This window comes from Cannabis sativa, chromosome 4 (genome assembly GCF_029168945.1).
Source record: "Cannabis sativa cultivar Pink pepper isolate KNU-18-1 chromosome 4, ASM2916894v1, whole genome shotgun sequence".
Taxonomy (NCBI): domain Eukaryota; kingdom Viridiplantae; phylum Streptophyta; class Magnoliopsida; order Rosales; family Cannabaceae; genus Cannabis; species Cannabis sativa.
In genome coordinates this window covers 57,361,400-57,386,497 of record NC_083604.1, presented here as the reverse complement: position 1 = coordinate 57,386,497, position 25,098 = coordinate 57,361,400, and the positions used below count along the sequence as shown (strand labels likewise).

At 33.2% G+C, this 25,098-nt stretch overlaps 1 protein-coding gene across 3 annotated transcripts; it reads right to left on the bottom strand.

Moving 5' to 3' along the window:
• Positions 1-4,794: 4,794 nt before the first annotated feature.
• Positions 4,795-24,230, bottom strand: LOC115712807 (protein TRANSPARENT TESTA 9). Of its 3 annotated transcripts, none has more exons than XM_030641182.2 (20): positions 23,979-24,230; positions 22,518-22,593; positions 22,343-22,422; positions 22,124-22,257; positions 21,937-22,033; positions 21,773-21,830; positions 20,150-20,258; positions 19,880-20,003; positions 19,599-19,785; positions 19,188-19,483; positions 17,325-17,413; positions 17,050-17,120; positions 14,562-14,672; positions 14,253-14,315; positions 11,140-11,277; positions 7,032-7,137; positions 6,884-6,958; positions 6,486-6,692; positions 6,142-6,308; positions 4,795-5,427 (listed from the first exon to the last, which is right to left on the bottom strand). In XM_030641182.2, exons 1-20 carry the CDS (start codon positions 24,029-24,031, stop codon positions 5,107-5,109), a joined length of 2,562 nt encoding a protein of 853 aa, XP_030497042.2. In that variant the 5' UTR covers positions 24,032-24,230; the 3' UTR covers positions 4,795-5,106. The 3 variants fall into 3 exon arrangements, with proteins under 3 accessions (XP_030497042.2, XP_030497043.2, XP_030497044.2); XM_030641183.2 differs by having other exon boundaries at positions 22,518-22,581; positions 23,979-24,229; XM_030641184.2 differs by having other exon boundaries at positions 22,518-22,569; positions 23,979-24,229.
• Between the last annotated feature and the right edge of the window lie 868 nt (positions 24,231-25,098).

The following is a 25,098-nucleotide window of genomic DNA, read 5'->3' as shown; positions in this document are numbered from 1 at the left end:
CTAACTCATATGAAAATAGGAATTTATATGTAATTACTATTTGACATCCAAGCACATATTGTATTTTAAAATGTAGTGCAACTACTTTCATGTGTAATTAATTACTATCCTAATAATTACATTACCTAGTAATTATACAGATGCATCTAAACGCACGTACCATAAGTAAATTTTGTCTGACGCTCCTTTATAGATGCAAACTCATCTATAATGGAATCAATACTAAATGTTGTAGGAATATCTTTCTCAATACAAATAGCTAAGCAACCATTTAGAGAGTTGTTTTCCATCTTGTTTCTATGCTTTGTCTTGATAATTTTCATGATTGAGAAAAACAAGCTTAAGTAACCTATCAATAAGAGGGTACAAAATTATTTTCCTTGTTTTCACCAAGCCTTAACTCTAGAATTTGGAAAAAAAGAAAAGCCTTGAAGAGATTATTTGTTTGGACAAGTGAGTTAGTGTAATAGTATTAATGAGATGAGAATTAGAAAATCCGTGAGTTTAGAAAGAAAGTGAATAAGTAATTTGGCCCATTCTAGTAGACAAAATAACATATGCTAGATAATGATAAGCCACATTTTTTGATATATTTAATTTGATTAGAAGTCTTTTTATTATAGCTTCAATTTAATATTTTTTTGTTCAAAAAATAAATTCAATAAATACTTGTTTATTTTTTTATTAAATTATAATTAATATATGTATGTAAAAAAAATTTGAGGCCATGGCCACCTCCGGCCCCTTGTCTCTGCCATTGACTATGGAGTTGTTATATCTTGTCTTCCAAATTTTTCTTTGAGAAAAATCTCCCAAATTATACAATCATTACAAAGGTGCCTCTCCAATTACATTTCATTCATTTTTTAGTTTTTTAATTAGTTGTTATTATTGTTATATATTAAAATTGGAAAATCGATTTAACTAACTTAAATTGGCTAAATTCTATTAAATATATAATCACGAGGAGGATTAATAACAATTTATGGAGGGAGTAAATTTATCCTTTTATTTAATATATGGGGTGTGGGTAAGCTTCAACAGATTTTTTTGCCCATAAATATAGAAAAAAAAATCTTGTCAATTCCATTAGTGAGACGAGAGGTCGGGGGTGGTTGGTGCTGGCAATATGATGGGGATGGAGTTTATAATGTTAAGAGTGGTAACTTGCTAGTGCGGTCGCTTCAAATCGATGAGGGAGTAGCAAACTCATCCAGGTGGATTCATTAGTGGAATGAAGTTTGGAATTTCGCTATGCCATCAAAGGTGAACGTTTTTGTTTGGCGTATGTTCTATTTGGCGTTACCAATAGCTACACAGCTTATCTTTCGAAAAGTTTAGGTACCTCTTTGTTACTCACGGTGCGAAGAAAAATCTAAAACTCCAAAACATGTTTTATTTTCCTGCTCTGGTTTGATTCCAATGTGGCATCAATTAGGGGTATGGTTGGTGCTCTGTCGTTGTGTACATGGACCAATGCCAGAACTTCTCCTCTTTCTCTTTAAAAAGTTATCTCGTGGGTCTTTTGAATTGATAATAATTACCTTAAGGTGGCTTTAGTATGATCGAAACTCAATATTATTTGGTAATAAGCAATCAAGATTAGATGTTGCTCCATAGTTAGCTCATAATCATATCTTAGAATTCAAAGAGCATATTTGGCGAGGTCTTCATTTGAAATTGTGTTATTCAAACCAGTTGAAAAACGACCTACTCGGTGGATGCCTCCTCCTCCTGATTTCTTTGCTCTTGCGACTGATGCTTCAGTGATTCCTGGGAGGGGCTTTGTCAAATTGGGTGGAGTAGGGGTGAGTAACAGTCGGTTTGGTCAGTTTTACACACACAAAATTCAAAATTTCTTTTTTTTTTTTCAATTTTCATGGTTATAATCTGAAAACTGACCGACCATTATATAAATGTCAAAAACCCGACCGTTTTAATCAACGGTTTGGTCGGTTTAAAAAAAATAAATCGAGCTTCATTTTTTTATTAAAAAACATAAGTCTTTAAATTTGTTATAATTATTTGAAAACTAAAAAAATTATAATATTGTATCAAATATTATATAATTTAAGAACTAAAACTTTTTTAATTAAATAAATAATGTAAAATAAATTTTTTTAAATTTGCTCAAATTATTTGTACTACTAATATGGTAATGAGCTATATTAAAAAAACTCGTATTATTTTATGAATGTGTGTATATAATACGTAAATACATCAAATTATAATAAAATAAAACAATGAATAATTGAGACTTTAAATAAAAAAGATAACAAATAAAACTATTTTAATAAAATTGTATATTAAATATGTACAAAAATAATTATATTATATATGTATAGTGCATAATATATATATGTTCGGTCAGTTCTTGGTTTAATCAGTCGGTTTTCCATTGACACTAAAACCGACCGTGCAAAGGCATTTTTAATCGAATGCGGTTAGTTTTCAGTTTTTTGGATGTTTGGACGGTCGGTGTACTCGGTTTGGTCAGTTTTTTGGATTTTTTACTTACCCCTAGGGTGGAGTGATACGGGACGTTGAGGGTGTAGTGTGGCTGGCTTGGTCATCTGGTGTGTTAAGTGAATTTTCTATTAATGAGTCGGAGCTGCTTGCAATTAGACTTGGCCTGACTCTTGCGCACCAATTTGGTTTCAGTGTCTCCATTATTAATAGTGATTCTACTATGGCAATTAGTTGAATTAGTAATCTTCACTAAAATTTTAGTTTTTAGTCTATTTTATTAAATATTAATTCTTTATTAATTGTTGGTGGTGGTAGTTCTTGTAGTACCATTTTGCGACTTGTAAATGATGTTGTCCACACATTGGCAACCTCTGTTACTAGTTTAGGAGAGTGTGTATGGACGAATGCTTGTTTATAATTTTTAAGTTCTTCTGTAACAATGAATTTATCTTAATATATTGTGCTTTTCCTTAAAAAAATATTATTAAACATACAAATATCAAAAGTATATAAATATATCTTATATTAAATATGGTAATTAACATAAATTGTTGGTATAACAATTTTTTTTCTATTAAAGTTAATAGTTAAAGTTAACACTGTTAAATAATTAATAAATATTATTATTTAATAAAATTAGTTTTAAATATTCAAATTTAATATAAAAGTATCAACAAAATTAAATAATTATCTTTTTTATATAAATCTTAATTTAAATTTTAATTAGATATTAATTTAATTAATTAATCATACTTTATAATAAATTTATTAGTTATACTATTTAAAATATCTAAACTTATTTACTTCTTTTATTGTTTAATAAAATTATTAAATATATTTTGTCATAAATAAATTTAAAACTAGATTTAAAAATTTTATATTTAAAAAATATAATTAAATTGTATTAGATTTAATTTTATTATTAAAATTAATAATTAAGTAATAACAACTCTAATACGCAAACATGCGTTACAAGTTACTAATACCTAGTTATATTAAATGTGGCTATATGGTAGAAAGTGTTATTCTTAAATATATATATATTGTAATTCAAATTTAAATTCACTACACATATCTCTCTTATCTTCGGTGGCTATATAACTTAAATTATTTTTTTAACATTGCAATACAAATTTAAATGCATTGTACATATCTAAAAAATATATTTCTATTATCATTTTTTTAATAAAAAAAATATCTTTTTATTATTTTTTTTAAAATAAAAATTAGAAAAAATGTATAATATTTTTTTTAAAAAATAAGGTATTATAAAATCAAAATTATTATAGTTAAATTAAAATTATAATTAACAATAAATATTAATATTATTATGTTTTTTTTAAATAAATAGCACTTATATATTTTATAACAAAAAACAATATTGTTTATTAAATAACATCAAAACAAACTAATTATTTAATTAAAAATATATACTAACAAAAATAAAAATTAAGAATATAACTATGTATTATACCTAATATTAATCTAATACATTATTCTCGTAATATAATTGTTTTGCTAAAACTCTCTCAAATGGCACCGCACTAGAAATACTACAACACACTTTAGAAAAAAAAAAAATACAACCAAAGATACATTTACAATAGGTCTTAGGTAGTATAAAGAGATTTTTGCCAAAAACATATTCATTGGAGATTTTTGGTCAGAAAAAAATTAGAACTTTACAAGACCAAGGGGAGAAATTACTATTTGCCATTTTCTTTGTATTAGTGATGACTTATTAGGTAGAATAGTTAAAAGATTTTTACCAAAAACAAACATATTCATTGGAGATTTTGGTCACACGAAAAAATCAGAAGACAACTTTACAAGACCAAGGGGAGAAATTACTATTTGCCCTTTCCTTTGTACAAGTGATGATAACATTACACCAGTAACGTTTTGGATCTAGATAAAAATGATTAGTTAAAAAAATTTCACCATTTTATTAAAAAAAAATGCACATATCATTACTTTTAATGAAGAAAGCCCTAAAAACTCCAAAACAAATAGAACCAATTCGAAAAAAATTCTATACCAACTGATGCCTGATGCAACTATGCTTCAAGCTTAAATTGTTTTATAACCAACTAGTGGGTAAAAAATAAATTGAAATGATGAAATCGTGTTCATTAGCGAGATTCTCCTTTTCATTTTTTCCAATTGTGATCCAATTTATAACCTCCAAACTAACATAAATTAGAGTTAGACAGCAAAGACCAATGACTCTTTATCCAAAAATAGGAAAACATTAAGATTATTTTTAACCACAAAATGTCTCATAATATAAAATGATAATCAAAATTAAGACTACACTTACTCAGATTGACAAAATGATGCACCAAGGCTTTCCTTTACCATGAAATCAGCTCAAATATACAACATTGTCACATCTTATAAATCAAAGGAAGAAAAAGCCTAGGGTTACACCTATTAAAGAATGTGAGGAAGACTGATCAAACTTATAAATCAGGCCAAGGAAGGAAATCTAGTATACAAAAGAATGGAAATAAATAGCTGACATGCTAATCTACTCAACTAAGATGCACTGAACAATATACAGAAGGGTGACTGCACATAATATACTATCGCCACCCCACTAGTATAGCACACTATTTTTTTTTTCTCTTTTAACACTTACAATGAATTGGAAGGTGTTGTATATGAAGACTCAGATTCGGGTTCATTTGAATTATGTACACTGTTAGTTTTAATGTCTAGTAAAGGTTTTAGTCTTCTCTCTACCTCCTCAACTTGAACACTCATCTCCTCAAGAATCATAGACAAGGCACACTTACATGATTCTTCGTCTTTAAATGCTAAAGTCCATCTCCCGTCAACCAAAGCCTTTGTCTTGGTTTGTCCACTCACCCCAGATTTTGAAAGGTCCGCCGATGGTAAAGTGGATGGACGAATCCGCAAGTGTAACCATCTTGAATGTTTACTATCAATTCTTGGCTGCAGGGGCAAACACACAAGTAAATACTATTATCACTGGATTCCTCAAAAATATAACAAAAGAGAGCTAAGAATTACCAAAAGGGTGCATCTATTGCCATACCCTAATTTGCTCAAAATTTGTTTATTCCTATACAACATTTGATTGAAATTATGTTTAATTTTTTTATTTTTTTGGTAAAATTACTCTTTACATTTCATAAAAATAATCATAATTTAAAAATGTGATGGATGATTCAAAAGATTGCGATCAAAAGAATGGAATTGTATTTTTTTCAACTTTGAAATAGTATATGATTCTTACGTTAAAAATGCATGTAATGCATAAACAACAAATTACTAAAGAAAATGATGGCAAAAGATAGCAAAAATTAGAGTCTTGGCGTATAGAAGACAAAAATATTGTGAGAATAAGAAAATAGAGAAGAGGATATGAACAAAATTAACAAGAAATAAAGAAAGAAATGGTACAGGTAACACAAAAATATAGTTTACAAAAGGTAACTACAATAAAATTTAATTGAATGGATGGTTTTTTTTTTTTTGTGTGTGTGTGAAGAAAGTAGACAAGGGAATGGCGATAGATCCAAAAAAGGAAAAATGACTTCAAAAAGAAATCGTAGTGAACTTTTGAAAACCTGCACATTCTTCATATTAACAAACAAAAATGACTTGTCATCACAAAGGACATGTTATAGGCATAGCTGTACATACATTTGATCCAGCCAAAGGCGCAGCTATGCGAACAACTCCATAGCTTCGCTTCAGGGGCAATTCCTCTGCTAAGACCACCCACCCAGACATTCCCCGTGAGATTGGTAAAAAGAAAAAATGACGCTCTTTACCTCTCTCAAATGCAATTCGACAAGGTATGGCATCAACTGCAAATAGCAGCACCCATAGTTATTTGGCAAGAATTCGTAACTTGTAGCACATAACAAACAAATACAGCATACTAGAATTACTAAAGAAAAAAGTGGTTAGGTAGAAAGTCAATATCATTATTGCCCAATAGTAAATATAACTTCAGTAAATTACAAGTTTCGTAGAAAACTGACCAAGTTTTAACTCAGAACCTGCCTTTGGACCCAAAGAATCTACAGCAGCAGTTTTTGCTCGAACATTTTCATAAACATGAACTGGAGGATTGATGGGAGGCTGATCTGGCAAAGCTTTACCAAGAGAAAATGTTTGCAGTTGGTATAGAAGTACAAATACCTTCACCAACTCACACATTCTTTCTCCAGCAGAAACTGTGGATTCACCTGGGAAAACATCCACACATCAATTTTAACTCTGCTAATGAAACAACCTGTCTTTCTCTTGCCCATAAACTCTTAAACGTAACAAAAAACTACACACCAGCCTTTTTCTAAGAGAAATGATAGAATAACAGAAAGACAGCCTGACACTTTTTCATTCCAAACTATAAATAATAAGTTGCATCCACACTCACCAAGACCTTCAGTAGACTTCTGTGATGACAAGAGAATGGATTTGGGCTGTTTGCGAGGAGATGAAGCCTCAATTGCTTAAAAAAAATCAGCAGAATGTCAATTTACAGTTAAGAAATAAAGACAACAATACCACTTAACAGTAAATACCTCTTTTGCACTTTTTCCATTCATCACAAAGAACTGATAATAGTAGATCTGGCCAGACTCCTCTAACCTCCTGCAGCATAGCAGCAGCACAGTGTTTGTATGACTCCTGCTTTCACAAAAGAATATACAGAGAAATTTAATGAGCATACAAGTAATTAAAGTATGTTTATTCAGTAAGAAACTGAATAATCAAATAATCAAGCAGATGCCAAACTACTGGATTCCAAATCACCAAAAGTTTTCAATTTAACTCCCACAGATTTACACAGTTTCATGTAATTTGAATTTGAAGTCTGTTATGAGATTAAATAGGAAATAGTTCAGATCCTAGTCTCTAAATATTTGCACAAAGTCAAATACACAGGCCATAATAAAACTATTTTCCTCTCAGGAGTGCATCTACTCGGAGAGAGCTTGAGAGAGGAGAATTCATCATCAATTACACCAGCAAGCTAGTTCTCTTCTTATTTCCTTAAACTCTATTATCTGGAATTATGATGTTAATTATGTTTGAGATTATGGAATAGTTTCTTTCTAGATTAAGGTTTATTATTTCAAAACCCTAGACACAAATTCTTGATTTCAATGACTTATTGTTCGTACTCTTTAATATTGTTTTGTTTATATTCTTCTATTTTAACTTCACAATTGATGTGAAATCTTGCTTAGAATTTGCATTATTCTAATATAATCTTAGAATTTCTATTAACCTAATTGTCTAGGATTCTAAGTTAAAGTGATAATTTGCAATTAATGATAGTATTATAGGTATTGTTAATTGTGATGGAAAATATAACCTAAGTTAAATGTATCGCATATTGAGCAAGCTTGTTTCCCAGGTTAACTAACCTCCAAGAAAATTAATGTCTATGCTAGATTAAATCTAAGGTGTTGAACTATTAGGTTGTTTGGTAAAAAAAAAATTGTTAAGAGCGTTGCGCTTAATGAAATACATTAGGAGGATTCGGAATAATGACTGTTGAAGTTTTATATATGGGGTTAATAATTTGATAGGGAATAGAGTTCAATGATGCTATTATTGCTTGAATAAATGTTCAGTGGTAGATAATGATTTCATTATTGTTTTTATTTACTTTTCATTCATTCTCAAAACCCCAATCTCACTAATTTTTGGTTTCTTGAATAATAAATTGAAGTAATAGTCCTTATGGAATCGACTCGTACTATACGACTAAGTTGAAAAGTGGTAGGTTATGTTTGAAATTAATAACTGTAATATATAGTATGACATACGGCATGCATCATGAAGTTGGGTCATTCATCAATTGTTTCGATGATCATTATCACCAAATTCGATTCTAAACTTCGTACCAACAGAAGACCTTGCAAATTCTTAGTGATGCTTTTTGGCCATACCAATGCTCCAATGACCTTCCAAGTGTTTAAACCATATTTGTAACGATTTGTATTGGTATTTTTCGACAACATTCTAATTTATTGTCTGAATATTAATACTCATGAAAAGCACTTACTATCTTAGAGGCATTAGTTGCCAATCAATTGTATGCTAACTTGAAGAAATGCAACTCTACCCAATTGATTACTTAGGGCAAAATGAGTAAATGTTCATCCTAGCAAAATTCAAGCAATGTTTGATTGGCCTTGGCCCAAATCCCTCGAGGAATTACGAGGTTAATGAGTCTTACAGGGTATTATCGTAACTTCGTAGTCGGATATGTTATTGAGAGAGACTGATTTAGATGGATAGAAAATGTCACCACAACGATTGAACAGCTAAGGTTCTTACTTAACTGAATTTCTCTAAGCAATTTGTGCTAGGGTTATTATGTGTTAATGTGTGATGGGACATCCTCTTGCTTATTTCAACCAAGTTCTAAGCCCTTGTGTCAAAGGGTTGATTTTTTTTATTATTTTTAACTGTGGACCATATTTGTTTCCCACATTCGCGATCCGTACAGATTAGTAGAGCTTGAAGTTTCTTCTAGAGCAGTATTTGGTCGAGTTGTTGGGGTATTTTGTAATTGATATAACTAGGTGTTGGTAATCAAGATGCTCTAAGTTGACTCAAATACGGTTGCCTTCACTTATACTAATTAGTTCGATTGGGACCCTTTACGGTAGGAGGTGAATCAAGAAAGAAGTTTCAAGTTTCACTTTCAAACAATGATCGATTGCTCTATAAGAAACTATTAGTGTTGTCTCCCACTTCTCGTACTCCCTTCTTTTCAAAGGAATATAAATCCTCTTCGGTGGGCAGTCACTCCAAAGAGATGCATTTAATGATGTCTCGCATCAAATGTGTATTAGACTAGTATGAAGAAGATCATGACTACCTTTGTGCGCAATTGTGAAACTACCTAGTGAAACAAGCATTTGGCAATGTCTCTCGTTTGTCTATCGTAGACTTTGGCACTGCCCAAACAAGTACAGGAGGATTTGACAATGGATTGTATTGAGGGATTACCAAATTTGAGGGGGTCGATACTACTTTCCTGTGACGGATAAGCTAAGTAACTCTTCCCACTTTATACCATTTAATGCTCATACAGCAGTTGAAGCTTTAATGAAAGCATCTGGTCAAACTCCATGGTATGCCTCAATCAATTGTCTCTGACTGTGGTTTTGTTTTCCTCAGCCATTTTAAGGTTGAATTATTTAGGTTGTAAAGAACGAAATAGAAACAGCACCACCTATCACCCTATACCGATGGAAAAATTGTGGGTATTAAAATCTAAGATACCAAAAGTCTAGGCAAAAGTGGATGTCTTTAGGCTGAATAAAGGTAAAAAAACCAGATGTACTTATTGTAAAGTATTACATGCAGAGATACCCCACCCCTTATTCGATATTTGGTTGGTTCCATTGCAGTGGTGGGGGTGGTGGATCAATGGCTAGCAAAACGGGACAACTTTCTAGTTGATGTGAAGGTGGAGCTATGTCGAGCCCAATAAAATATCAAGGTGGCAGCGAATTCAGCAAGAAGGCATGTGAAATTTAAAATTGGGGACCACGTGTTTGTGAATCTTCACTCCTGCTGTCAAATTACACTTGCACTTCACAAGAACAACAATTTTGCTACTCATTTTTATGGTCACTTTAAAGTTATACGTCACATCAGTAGGGTAGCACAACATTTGGGTCTTCTAGCAATATCAATTGTGCACCCCATTTTCCATTTTTCCCGACTTCAGCAAGCTACTAGAATTGCCCATTCTTCTCCTACTTTACCACTAAGTTGAAGGCGAAACTTGTTGTTGTGTTAAACGCTTGCCCAGCCAAAAGTGATGACGGCCACAAATTGGAGGTCCTTATTAAGTGGAAAGATCTACCATTATTTGAAGATACTTGAGAGCACTTTGACACCATCAAGCAACAATTTCCTAGTTTTCACCTTGAGGACAAGATGAAAGAATTTGCAGGTGGAGCGATAATGATAGGCAAGTGATACACTTAACTTGGAGGACGAAAATAGTAATTACTAATTATACCGGAAAGCAACAATTTCTTAGTTTTCACTGAAGACAAGATGAAAGAATTTGCAGGTAGAGGGGTAATGATAGAAATGTGATACGCTTTACTTGGAAGGGGAGGAATAGTAATTACCAATTATACTAGAAAGAGTATTGTGAGAAGTTGTGGTAGGGGTGGCGGTGGTGAGATGGGATGGGAATTGACTTTGTAGTGAGGTGAGGGAGCTTAGCTATTGGATTACAAGTCTCATAAATAAAGTTAACCACTCATCAAAATGTGATTATCAAAATATCAAATGTTACTATATTTGTATGACATTGTAGTTAAGTGATGTTAAAGTTTAATTAGTTATTGTTCTGTATATATTGTTATACTTGTTGAATATTATTGTATCTGTACAAGTTTTATCAAGAAATTTTATATTTTTAGACAAATATTTGTGACAACCATAAATTATCTTGAAATTTCCATTGATATCGAAAATATCTCTAATATTTTCATAAAATTATAGCGTCAATATTTTCATCCTTGAACAGTAGATAATAGAAGAAACTAAAAGGAACCTAAAGGAAAAGATGAGAAAACAAACATCAATACAAACAAGAAAACACCATGTGAATTCAAATATCTACTTTATCTAAGAAGAATAACTTACATTCAACAGCTTGAGGTGATCACTTTTGAATTCTGCTTCACTGTATGAAAGTAGCTGGCGCAAAAGCCAACCACCTTCCCACAATGTTTCTGCTGATATATTTGAACGACAAAATAGACTGACCAATGCATCAAGCACCTAAAAACATAACCACAAAGTAAAAAACAAAAAGTTGAACCATCAAAGTATTTTTACTTCTATTGATCATTACACGTACCCCACAGAAAAAGTCAATATACAATGTACGGAGGACAAAAATAAAGCATTGGATTCATGATATTTTTAAAACTCTGTACTTGGAATACAGAATAACAGAAACTAGTAAGTTATAATAACAAACCAAGCCATGTTTGACTTAAAAATAGGAATGGTACTAAGATTGGTTTACAAATAATGTTTGGTGGTGACATTAATATCTTTTTCTTTCCTTTGTTCTCTCCTTTATTTTTTCAACAAAACTAATTGTATTTATTGATTAGGGTAAAAATACAAGAAGAGAGGGTAAAACCCATCTATACAGCCCAGAAAGAAAAGTTATGATAAGAAACTGCAATCTCGCAGCCAGGCCAAAAAAGTAATGTGAAAAAGAAAAAGAAAAAGAAAAATCTTATCATCGTGCAGTGCACACAGTGCAACTTTCTGTTTTAACACTACCCCACAACCTTTCTTCAAAACCTCCCTCTTCTTCAAAGATTAATCTATTTCATTCCACCACTTGCAAACATTTTAGCTGGAATACACCAATATAACCTGAATATTGCTATATTGCTATAAATATAACTCAGATCGGAAATAATGTTTGGCGGGGACATTAATATCTTTTTCTTGTTTTTTTTCCCTCTCCCCACAGCATGAAGCTATATCCTTCCAAGGACTTCTACAAATCTTCTTATCTACTGACTTATTATTGCCCGGATTGGTGCCTTACCTATTCCTTTGTGACCCCAATTTGCTCTATTCATTTTGTGCTATAATGAACCCTTTCTCCTCTGAAGTCTCCATTACCATTTTCATTAATAGCACATTATTCCTTAGTAACAAATTCTTAATTTCTAAACCTCCTTTACACTTGGTATTACACAGACTAGATGATCTCCTCCATGATCCCCTGCTTTCCCCCCAAAAAAAGGTTTCTCATTAACCTTCCCATTTCCACCATTGAAATAGGAGCTTTAAATAATGAAAGGTAATAAATTGCCAAAGACATCACCGGCTGTATCAAAGTTAGCATACTTCCTCTTTAAAAGTAAGCATGTAAGCCTTTTTTACAAACCTTGTGTTAGACCCGAGATATGGGTAGTATATAGATAATAGGGTACATGGGTCATTGTAAAGGGTTGGTTGATGAGTTAGAACAGTATTTATATATATATTTATTCTAACTGAGCCTTGGCTCTTGGAGAGTACTCTGGGTCTCTCGAATACCCAGCTGTTCTATTGTTTTGTTTATTATTTTATCATCTAATAGCATATGGTTTCTCCATCGACTAGATCATATGCTTTTTCAAAGTCCACTTTAAATATAACTCTCTCCTGCTGCTGCATAAAATCTTCCAGTAATTCATTAACAGCTAGAACAACATTAAATACTTTGCCTTACAGCTACAAAAGCAACCCTTTGCTTTTGCGATTGTCTCACTTAACACTTCCTTTAGCCTTATGGACATCACCTTAGAAATTACATTGTAAAGGCTTGTCACAAAACTTGTATGTCTAAAGTTTCTGACTTTATAGTTATTTTTTCTATAGTAATAAGAAACAGGAAAAAAGGAAAATGCATCTTGTCATATTTACTCTCAGCTTTGTACTGTATTTATTCTAATCATATAAATCATGTTCCTGTGATGGGAGTCCCATTCTTGGGTTTTCAATTTTGTAGGGATCCAGGCAACATAAAACTCTCAATAATACCATTGATGTCACTATTTTGAAGGGGGTGAGGGTCTGTAAAAAAGCACAGGTTAGAGAACATGGAATTTAAAACATCAAATTCACTTTCTCAGTTCTTTCGTTGATAAACCTTCTTCCCCCTGTTTTAGCCTTTCTGCATTATTTGTAAAACTCTTTTCATATTTACTTGGTCACATGCTCTTCAAAATCAGAAATACTCATTTGGATGTTTCTTCAGGATGGTGTGTGCTATGCAGAAGAACTAACCAGGAATTAGCTGAACTTTAGCCTATTTAGAATGTTTATAAAGTTTGTGCAGTAAATGGATTATGAGAAGGTTCATGGTTTTATGAGGATTCAGGCTTCTTTTTGTTGTTGTTCTTATTTCCTTTTTACCTTTGTCTTTAGTAATTGATATACGGTATTACTTATTGGGCCATTATATTCACACCCCAACACCCCAATATTCAAAAAAAAAAAAACTTAAATTAAATTAATTTTTAAAATTTTATATATTTTCTTGTTTTAATTGTTTTTGTCTTAGTAATTAAAATATTTTTTATTTTATATATGTACTGTTTAGAAGGTGAGAACATATAAAAAATAGAACAAAGTATAATTAAAATTATATATTTTAGGGTAATTTGGAGCGAAACCCCTTTATGTTTTAATTTTATACACTTAACACCCTGATTTTTTTTCTTGGTGGCAATACCCCTTAACTTTATTTCTCTTTGTAAATTTGAGGCGCCAGGTATATCCCAATGTTAAATACCTACTACATTGTCATTGTGCACACCTGTATTTGCGTGGCATGTTTTTACAGGTATACCCAGTGGCAATCTCAATTGGCAGTTAACAGTAGAATTTAACTAGTGGTTCAAATTTACAAATAAAAGTGAAGCCAAAGAAAAAAGATCATGGGGTTAAATATATAGAAATTAAAACAAAAGGGAGGTTTCACTGCCAACTACCCTATATTTTTACAAAATAAAAATAATAAAATGGGATACTTATAAACCTTTGGGTGTTAATATAGTGCTGCTTATTTATTTCCGTTTAATTGTTTTCCTGGACTCTCTGTCTTTGACATTTTGGGTTTCAATCCTTCTTAAGATTTAATAATAAAAGGAAAGATTTAATAATAAAAGGGAAAGTTAGAATATAAAGTGTGAGATAAGCAATCAGATTGAGCAGAACTCCTCATTAAACATATACAATACCTGAAACCTGTGTACATGAGGACTTGCAACATCCCGGAAAGAACACTCGACTCCATACTTCTCCTGTTAGACATAGAAAAGAGCAGGAGAACGCATAATAAGACAGTGCTCAACAGCACATCAATGACTACTAAAAAAAATCTTCACAAACTCTTGATTAAACCTATTCTTCACTACAACGTCTACGGTCTTCAAAATAACCTTCTCATATAGCAAGCAATATTATAAACTAAAAATTAAAGAAAAACAAAGATCACATTTCCGGTTTTGTAAGAACTTGTCCAAAAGAGGCCAGAAAATAAGCTATACCTTGAGCTTTAGTAGATACCGATCTAGCTCACTACCAATGTTTTCTCTCATTGAATTACTTTCCAAAGAGAACAGCTGCTCTTCACTAGGGCCTTCACCCACCAAAGCTTCCTGAAAATATGAAAATAACACAATATATGTCCATCCTATAGATATTAGATACAATCAACTTCATCACTGAAATAACAACTAAAAAGGTCTATGACTAAAACAACACTTTGATATTTGGTTTAACATCACAATTCTTTTTAAGAAAAAATAAAAATAAATAAACTTCCTTGTATTGATATTAGATCAAAGAATTAGCAGAATATTTTATTGGAGCTCAAGTTTCTCTTGCACCCTTCTAACCACATTAAAATCCCTCCCCAAACACCACTTCTCACCACAAAAGGACCTCAGACCAGAAAACTCGTCCCAAAAATCTAACCATCCACTGTTTTCTCTTGGGTCATGCACCCTCAAAAACCACCACAAATCCTTCCCGTCAGCTTGGATGAGTACTAACATAGAAAATTTTCCAATGAGAGAATCACAAATTGTAATTCTTCTCCTTACAATACATCCTCTCGATCTCCCAAAAGATGGATGCAAAGTCCCTGCTCTAAAACAAGATCTCCAAATACTACCTACAAATCTCTTATCTACACTCATTTTTACTTCTTGAAGGACAATCAAATCTGAAATAATCTTGCATATTGTTGCTTTAATGGCCCTCTTTTCCACAAACCCATTGCCCCTTACATTCCACGTCAACATCTTCATTATTGTCTTCCCGACTCCCCTTTCCAAATAAAACCCTTATCATAATTTCTCTTCAAAATTTGGAAGTGACTTTCCTGATCTAGCAGTGATTTCTAAAGTGAAGAATGAGAGTATAAAGAAGGTAGCAGTTGACAAGGGGTTGGTGGGTGGGTGGGTGGGTAGAGAGTTGGAATTTCAAATTTAGAAGGAATCTATTAGAGCGAGAAGTTCCAAGCCTTATTTAGCTACTGCAGAAACTGGAGCATGTAAAAGCGCTCAATATTATGGATGATAGTCGAATTTGGAAGCCGGATCCATCATGGGTGTTTTCATGTAAATCGGCTTTTAGCGGATTTACCTCAAACCCAACTCATAGGGGTTTGTTTTGGACAAAGATTTTATGGAAAAGCTGCGTACCATCGAAAGTTAAAGTATTTGGCTGGCTTGTGTCGCTAGGCAAAGTGAACGTCCATGATAAGTTACAAAAAGGAGATCTTATCTCTACATTTCTCTTGGCTGATGTGTATGCTGCAAAGGAAGTGGGGAAGATTTGGGACATTTATTCTTGTAGTGCAGCTTTATTCATTGATTATGGATTAATTTGCTGGAGGAATTTGAGCTGATCTAGGTTATGCCAAGATTTGTACCACAAACGATAGTTAGCAAATTAATGGGCAGCAGAAGAAGAACAAAATTATGGAGAACAGCGATATTGGCAACAATTTGGGTTGTGTGGCTGGAAAGGAACGCTAGAATCTTTGAAGGGGCTGAGAGTTCTAAGTCGGATATGTGGTAAAAAGTTAAGTTCTGGACAGCTATTTGGGTCTTTAAAACCAAACATTTTGATGGTTTGTCATTCTTAGATTTAAGTAGAGAATGTAAATCTATCATGTAGTGGTATCAAATATACTGTTTGTTTTTTGTTGGTTGTTGTAGGCAATGTTTTGATTGTGATTAAACTTTTGTAGGGCCAGTCTAAGACAAGTGGTCCCTTTCTCTTTTTCCAAAAAAAATAATAATTTCTCTTCAAAATCACTGTAATACCCAGGTCACTCATTGACTTAAATATATTAAGCCATATCGCACAATCTGGAAGAATTGAAACTGTTTCTACCTAAAGATGGAAACAAAGTAAAAACCTCATCCTCTTAGCAATTCTAATTGTGCCACCATACTTGGACAAAGTTAATATAACATACTTATGTCTAGTTCTGAAGCTCCAATTCTATTCCTACTTTGTCCATAACTAGTGGGGTTATGGAGTTTTTCACCACCATAATCGGTGGGTTATGAAGTTTTTCACCACCATAATCAGTGGGGTTATGAAGGTTTTCACCACCATAATCAGTGGGGTTATGTGGTTCACTCAAAATTCAAAACACTTCAATAGCCATTAAGACAATGAAAACGAAAAGACATAACAAGTTTCTCTATATATAGAAAAATCTAATAATGTAAAAGGGAATGAGAAGTTGCCTTAAAGAGGATCAAGTATGGGGAAACTGGTGTCTTCTATGAAAAGGATGTTCAGGATTTTCCTTATTTCAATAGCAGATTCCCCCACCAACCCCCAACCCCCTCTCTTTTCTTTATGCCCTACCCTATTTCTACCTTCTAACGCAAAATAATTGTCGTGGCAAAGATTGTGCTACGAATTTATAGCATATAAGTCCCAACCAACTTTTTCTTTGTTAATCTTAATCATTAAGACATAGTAAAGGATGTTTCATAAGTCATGACATACCAACAGGAGTCGTTTATGTTGTTTGCGTTGTGGAAGAATTCCAAGAGCATCTAGCATTGATTCATCTAGTTCTGCATTAATCAAGAATAATGAGAGAATAATTACATGAAGCAATGTTTACAGAAATGATTAGCGCATAACTAATTGTAATATGTATAAGACATGCAATAATCAAGTTTTGAAATAACAATCATGAAAGATAAGATTTGAAATAACTTGATGATCAAAAATCCCTAATAACCATAATTATAAGATGTCCCATACTACAATTATACCTTTTGTCTGCAACAACGTAGCCAACACGCACAAAGAACCCAAAACTTGTACGTCATCCCCACTAGTTACATAGTATAGCAGAGTCTCCCTACATGTATCACAAGTTCCATTAATAGAATACATATAAAAACATATATTACCTCGTTATAGTGAGAACAAGACGCAATATGAAAAATGAAAAGGGGGAAGTGGAAGAGAAATAACAAAAAGTTATTGTATCTTTGCAATACATGTACTCCAAATTCATCATATAGCATAAAACAAGATTACAATAAAATTTAGACACTTGAAAATATTGAAATATAGAATTTCTCCAACCAGATGTCCTAAAGAATTACCACTACAACACACCTACACAAAGTCTTCATAGAAGTACCTATATAATCACAGATCCAACGACAACCCAACCAACTACCCTTCCTACTATAACCCCATTTCCAATATACATCAATGAAAAGCCTAGATATTAAAACCCTAGTCATGAATTAGTCCAACTTTTCTGCATTTTTCAGGCACAAAGTGCAACATAAGGCAGCAATGACTTGTGAACAGTCTAAAAGATAAAGAAGATATGATATGGCACTATAATGACCAAGGTTGTGAAATTTTCAATAATTTGTAATTTTCAAACAGACAGCTAGAGAGTAAATATTGTTTATATTTCCTAATTTTAGGGATTTTTTGGTTTAATTGTGTGTGGAAAAGCCTTGTATACAATAAGAGATATTGAATCTCGTGAGATATTGTATACAAGATATGATAGGTATTATCTTATTTCAATAAGAGATTTGGTTTAATTGTATACAATATCTCACAAGATTCAATTTCTGTTTATATTTCCTGATTTTAGGGATTTTTTGTTTTTTGCTAACTTTAGGGATTGTTTGTGCTAATCTATAGATTTTTCAAACCTCTGTGAACTCTATATAGCCTGTCTGTTTTCTTCAGCCAAGTGATAGTAAAGAATAAAATTCTCATAAAATTCTCTAATAGATTCTAAATTTCTCCACACACACACACAGAATTTACAAGAAAAATATTGAATAGTAGTACAATCTAAGGTACGTTGTGCTAGAATGAAGGAAAATATAGGAATAGTAATGAAAATAGGAATAGGAATAGGGATGGAATTAAATTTAATATGCACACAAAAATAGATAAAAAAAAAACTATTATTGCATTGGAATGGTCTTTCCACCCCTTTTGAAATGGAATAATCATTCCACAAAAATGGTGGAAAAGTCATTCCATTGGAATAACATTCCAACACTTTTAAAATCCAACCAAACAAAGGAGTGGAATGAAAATTGATTCTTTTCCATTCCATTACCCCAACCAAATGCACCCTAACAAAGTGGAAATGTTAGGATTCTTTCTTCGATCTTTAAAGAGAATCCTGCTTTGCTGTAATTGAATTGGGTTGGGGTTGGGGTTTGTGTAGTCTGGTAGGTTTCCCTGCTTTTCCTTTAAATTTTGCCTAACTCAATCTAACCCTATCATAATATTTTATTTAGTAGTAATATTCTTCTTGCCAGAACATGTGTGTGTGTGTGTGTGTGTGTGGAAACAATCCAACTTAGCAGATCATACAATGTAACAAAAGCAAAGAAACTTCAGGGTTTCAGATATTTTTACTGTCTAGGGTTTGTTCTGTAAGTGTTATGAGCGTTTTCTATGCTTTAATTTATTTTATCTATTATGTAACCACGGTTTTCCTCTGCCATAAGTGAGGGTCCCTATTAAACTTGTGAGAGGGTAGTCTAAGACATGTGACCCTTGTCTCTTTTCCAATACAAAAAAAAAAAAAAAAAAAAAAAAAAAAAAAACCCAAAGAAACTGAACTCAGCTGTAATATATGTTACCTCAATGCCAAACGTGAATAATCACAACCATTTTCAACAAAATCTACTGGGTGAGTTTGGGAAGTCCCAGATGAATTTGAATCGTCAAAGTTTGAGCTGATAGCATCCACCTTGATGTCATGTGAGCACTCATGAGCAGGCATATATCCATTCGTTTTAGCTAGAGACTGTGATATGAAAGCTTCTAAAGGACAAAGGAGAGCAGCAGCAATAACATTTGCCAAATCTTTGGTTTTGACAATCCGCAAGATGCAACATAGTAAATACAGGGAAGTGACTATACCACTTCTCATATCCTGGATTGACAAGCTTGCAAATGTTACATAATATTAAGTTGCCTATGCATAACCAAATAAACATCCTTAAGAAAAGATGCAAAAAAAAAAAATAAGGAGAGCTTGGAATTCATACATTCACAGCTTTTATCGTTAGTGAAGGAACTAGAATTGGAAAAATCAAAAGCTGCAAAAGATTGTCTGTCATTAACCTCCCAACATCAGGAATTCCAGCAGACATAACATCACTAAAATAGTAGAGAGAATCTTCAATTTCATCTACAGCGGCAAAAATTGATGAGGTTATCTCTTCAGTGGGACTTCTGTCTCGAAAGAAAAACAAATATATAAATTAACATTTTAGAGGAATATAATCATATTGCTCCCACATTAAAAATCAGAAACTCCAAATCTTACTTCAGAGCATAAGAGACCAATTGGGTCAAATCAATGCACTGCTTCTGTAAAAATGTAACCAGATTTAAAAAATAATCTGCATGAGGAGCACTTGTGACGTATCTATTTACACAATCATCTCCAACTGAAAATGTCAAAATCATATATCACCAATCAATATACATTTAACAAAAGATAGTTTCACTTTGAGAAGAATGATAAGAAGATAATAGACAGACAGAGAAAGGAAAAAGAAGATAGACACAGAGAGAAGAAAGAACCGAAACTCACCAATATATATATTAAGTGTCAAATTACGTACCGCAGTCCGAATCATGCTCTCCTCATGGAAGGCAAATCGTATTGCCTCGACATATAAAGGAAAAGAAACAACTTCATCCTATATAAATAGAGGATAACAAAGAGACACAAAGAGATCAAAATTATACAAAGCACCTCCTGGCTAAAAGCAAACACACTAGCAAAACACCAGATGGCACAAGCCCTATTATGATACTCCTAAAGCTAACAAATAAATCTATTGTTGGCCTTAAATTGTCCAAGTACTCAAAAATTTATTGTTTGTTTAATTTTCATCTCAAACATGTACTTTCCTGTTCTTATTCAAATATAGTACCTACTTGATTTTCATATTATATTGATTTTCAATATTAAAGGAAGGTTCACTTCAAATGATAACCAACAATAAAGGCAAGAGAATGTCACTCAATCATCAAAGAACAACAGGCAAGCACCTAGAGAATTGCCTCCATAACATGAAACAAAGACTCAATGATTTCATACAATTGAATGGGCAATCACTCAAAGGTAACAATTGACTCTAGAAACCTGATAGGCCACAAATACCCTTTTACATATGCTAGGAGAAAGCATGAAATGCTGTTGACCGTCACATCAACACAATATGACTCGCCACAATATGCGGTTAAGGTGGGAACAATGATTGGCTGACTTTAAAAAATATTTTGGCAACCTTCCAGCATGGGATTATGAACAGTAGGGAAAATAGAAATTTTTTATTTGCGTAGGAGAGACATGCTCTCAAATTCTTGGATTATTAATACAACTCTCTGTTTCATCCTATTTTTCTCTATGTTTGCAAAAGCTTATCATAACATTATGAGCCTCTTTGAGAAACTGGCAGCAAGAAGCAGACCATAATTTGTCTCCTGACTTTCTCAAAAACTATGATGCAGGTGAGAAACACTCGCTGCTAGTTCTCATGTCTCAACGTACAATTCTTAACATCAAAAATTCAAAAAACCTTGTAACCCTTAGTTGCTAGAATGCCTCCAAACCAAACCTACCAAGGTATGGAGATGATGAATGCACAATGAGAAAGAAATTTTTTCCTACGGAGCTTGCTACAATGGTAAATAGCATGCATACATGTTGACCATCCACAAAAGACCAGACTATTAGATCAAGATCAATAGCGTGAGAAAGCAAGTCAGTTATGTGTCCTACAAACACGGGCAGTGGACAAGTCTGAAGCCATGGCTGTGCCATTTTAATAAGATTGAAAATTTAAATGTCAAGGGGAAAAAAAATAAAAGCTTTAGGACTAATCTGCCAGACTATTACACTCAAAACGCAGTGGGGTAACCATTCACTACACAACCATGCACCTGTGACAGTTCCAATTTACATCCTCCTTTTTCTAAAACAGCTTCTCGTATGCCAGCAAATCCTTCCAAAGCAATTCCATAACCAAATCCTTAAAAGTATCTTTGCAATATTTTTTTTATATAACAGAGATTTGAACCCCTGGCCCCACCCCAACACACTCAACCACTTGAGCATTTCAGAGTATCTTTGTAATGTTCATGTTTAAGTAGCAGTATCTTTATAATTGTGTATGAAGAAAAGAAGCAGACATCTCAGAAAACTTACATTTTCAGTCTTTACAAGCAGCGAAATTGTATTCTTGTCTAGCTTTCGACTTATTGCTCTTCACAGACCACAGACATGAAATTTACACCAGATCAGTAAAATACATTCAGAAGTATATTCGCAGAAGGTAGCAATAGAGCAAATCAAAGTAGTTAGTACCAAACCTTAGGAATGATATGTAGTAGGATAATAGGTCGTGGTTTCGAAAGTCAAATGAATACGTTATTAAGTAGTTCATATACTCATTGCTGAACAAATAATCTGCAGAAGCATTAAGATGGAGAAGATCTTCAAGTTTGCATTATGCTAATTAAATAAAGAAATCAGATACATAACAGTTTAAGAACTTACATAAAGCATGTTCGTTTTCTAGGTTCTGAATCAAAATGCTAACAGTCTGCAACAACTGGAGCGAAACAGCCAAGGTTCTAGTAATCTTCAATATACGTACAAACTCCCCCATAACTTGTTTCTCCATGAAAAGCCTGGATACATCAAGGACAACATGAAAATGCTCATAGTGAAACATGTTCAACAAGAAACAAGCAATTCAAAGTCTCGTTATCTCACTCGAAAAATGTTGCATCATCATGCTGGTCACCATATGTTATCAACTCGGCAATTGATCTAATCGCTTCAATGACAAAATCCTTCATAGAAGCACACAAGACAAGAACAATTGATGCATTAAGAGAAACAAGAAGAAAAAGTGGATTATCTAAAGGGAAAGAATATTTTGTTTTACCTTGTTAACCTCATTAACAATTTGAACCTTCACCAGCTGATCAGTTAATGACCTATATCCGGAACTGCCATTAGAACTACATCATAAATATAAAAGATATATATAATTACCCATAATACATATCCACCAAAATTTGTCCGTTTCAATGCACTACAAGAGCAAATTGAACAAAAATGGGACTGGAACTTCCAAAACTTGGAAAAACTACGATAGGAACTAAACCAAAAAAAAAGAGGGGGAGGGGGCGAACACTTCTTGAGGAACTTTTTGTTGTTCAAATGCTTAATATTGCACGTCTCTAAAGATGACATTATACAACCTTCCAAATAAAAATAAGTATTTGCAAAAAAAAAAAATGCTCTCATTCTGAAAATAAAGTTAAGTATTTGTATACCTTGCACATTTGAAAAATACAAAGTCCACATTGATTACGAGTCCTACTCTGGGACAAGTTTGAAAGGTAGAAACCATTTATGCCTTTACCTTCCTACTATTGATCTTCTAATGTAAAAGAAATGTGTCCAAGATCATTTGTTTCTCATCACAATGAATCTTTAATTTCTGGCAAAGTCTAATACGAAAATAAACGAAATTGGCAATACAACAGTCAGACTAGGTCCCTAATTGCCCACAATTATAAAGCAACGATGTTGGGAAATATTATGACATGGTTATTGTGTGGGCAACCTCTCTTGGAAGGAACAAAATAAATAAAATGACAAGTTACCCTGTCTAATTTCTTGTTGTTTGTGTTGCTTCAGAGAACAGCTTATCCTCCGAACCATTTTTCCCTATAATATATCTCACCAAAGGATATAGGAGATAACATGCACTAAACTCCGAACCACCTCTCCACTTATTTCACATCTACGCTCTAGATTAAACCAGTTTAAAGACTAGCCCACAAATTCTCATAATAATATGCAGGAAAACCTATTTAATTTTTATGAAATCCTCACTTGCAATCCTCAACTAGTTTAGTCTAGGGCATGTGCAAGCTACCACACGCTTCAAACCAGAATTCTCCAGTCTCATGGAAAAGTATTAACCTTAGAACAGTATCTTAGGAGTATTGGACCTAGCTAAAAATATAAAAATAACTGTTTTGAACGGTTGTAAAAAAGAATTTTCCAAACATATTGATGTACATAGATCACATGTGAAGTTCATACAATTTTATGTGATATGGAAACCATAATCAAACTGGCATTGCTCACTAAAACAGAATCTCGGAAACCCTTCAAATAGAATCCAAATGCAAATCAAGTAAGTCGGGATCAAGCTAATTAGAAGTATACCCTTAATCCAAAAATAAAATGAATAATTGAAAATTCTTTTTCTTTCAACTCCAAAAAATGTTTGAAGATCAAATTCAAAGACATTAGTAGAGCTGAGTAATGAAATTGACTTGATAAAAATGTTCGGACGAATTTGAAATGTGCAAACTAATAACATATTCACCGTAAGTTGTCTAAGGAGAAGCGATTCCTGGATCTCCCAGAAAAAAACCACATGGCTTCTTCGAAACTCACTGCAAATTCATTCCGATTCCAATTATAGGAGTACGAATTCCGAGGGCAATCTTTCAATCGCACGAACAGGCGATTAGGGGCTTTGTGTTGGAGAGAGCGAAGCTTGTGTTTTGATCGGGAACTGTTGTTCTTTTTCTTTTTCTTTTCTGTTTTTTCTTTTTTAATTTGTTTAATTTTTTTATTTATTATTTTTTTATATTTTTTGCTAGAAAATATTTCTATTTAAAATTCCAAATCAAAAATATAAATAAGTTGAAGGGAATGGCTGAGTTTATATGTGGGAAATTTGAAATTCTATATGCATAATAAACCCTAATATTATTTTCCTAAACTTAATACCCCTTACATTTGAACCAAACCAATCTCAAGCTTGTCTCTCCCTCTCTCGCCCAAACGCACGGCTCACATCCACGGCTCACCTCCACCATCTCCGACGACCACCGAGGACCACCCACCACCTCCGACGAAGGACCCAGCCCCCCTCTCTCTTCCTCTCTCTCAACCCGTGAGTCTCAACCCACCGAAAACCAAAAAAAAAAAAAAACAACGGGTCCGATGGTCGGACTCTCATGAGGTCCGATGGTCCAAACGTGGGTCCGATGGCTACCAAACAACACCCCCTTTTGGCACTCATCGGACCCACGTTCGGACCATCGGACCCCATGACAGTCTGACCATCGGACCCGTTGTTTTTTTTTTTTTGGTTTTCGGTGGGTTGAGGCTCACGGGTTGAGAGAGAGGAAGAGAGAGTTGGGTCCGAGAGAATGGGCTGGGTCCTTCGTCGGAGGTGGTGGGTGGTCCTCGGTGGTCGTCGGAGGTGGTGGAGGTGAGCCGTGCGTTTGGGCGAGAGAGAGAGAGAGAGAGAGAGAGAGAGAGAGAGAGAGAGAGAGAGAGAGAGAGAGTGAGTGAGAGAGAGAAGCTTTAGATTGGTTTGGTTCAAATGTGAGGGGTATTATGGGGATAAAGGAAATGTAGTCATATATGGCCTATGGTATAACATTTAGGTTTATGGAAATAATATTGGGATTTATTATGTATAGAATTTCAAA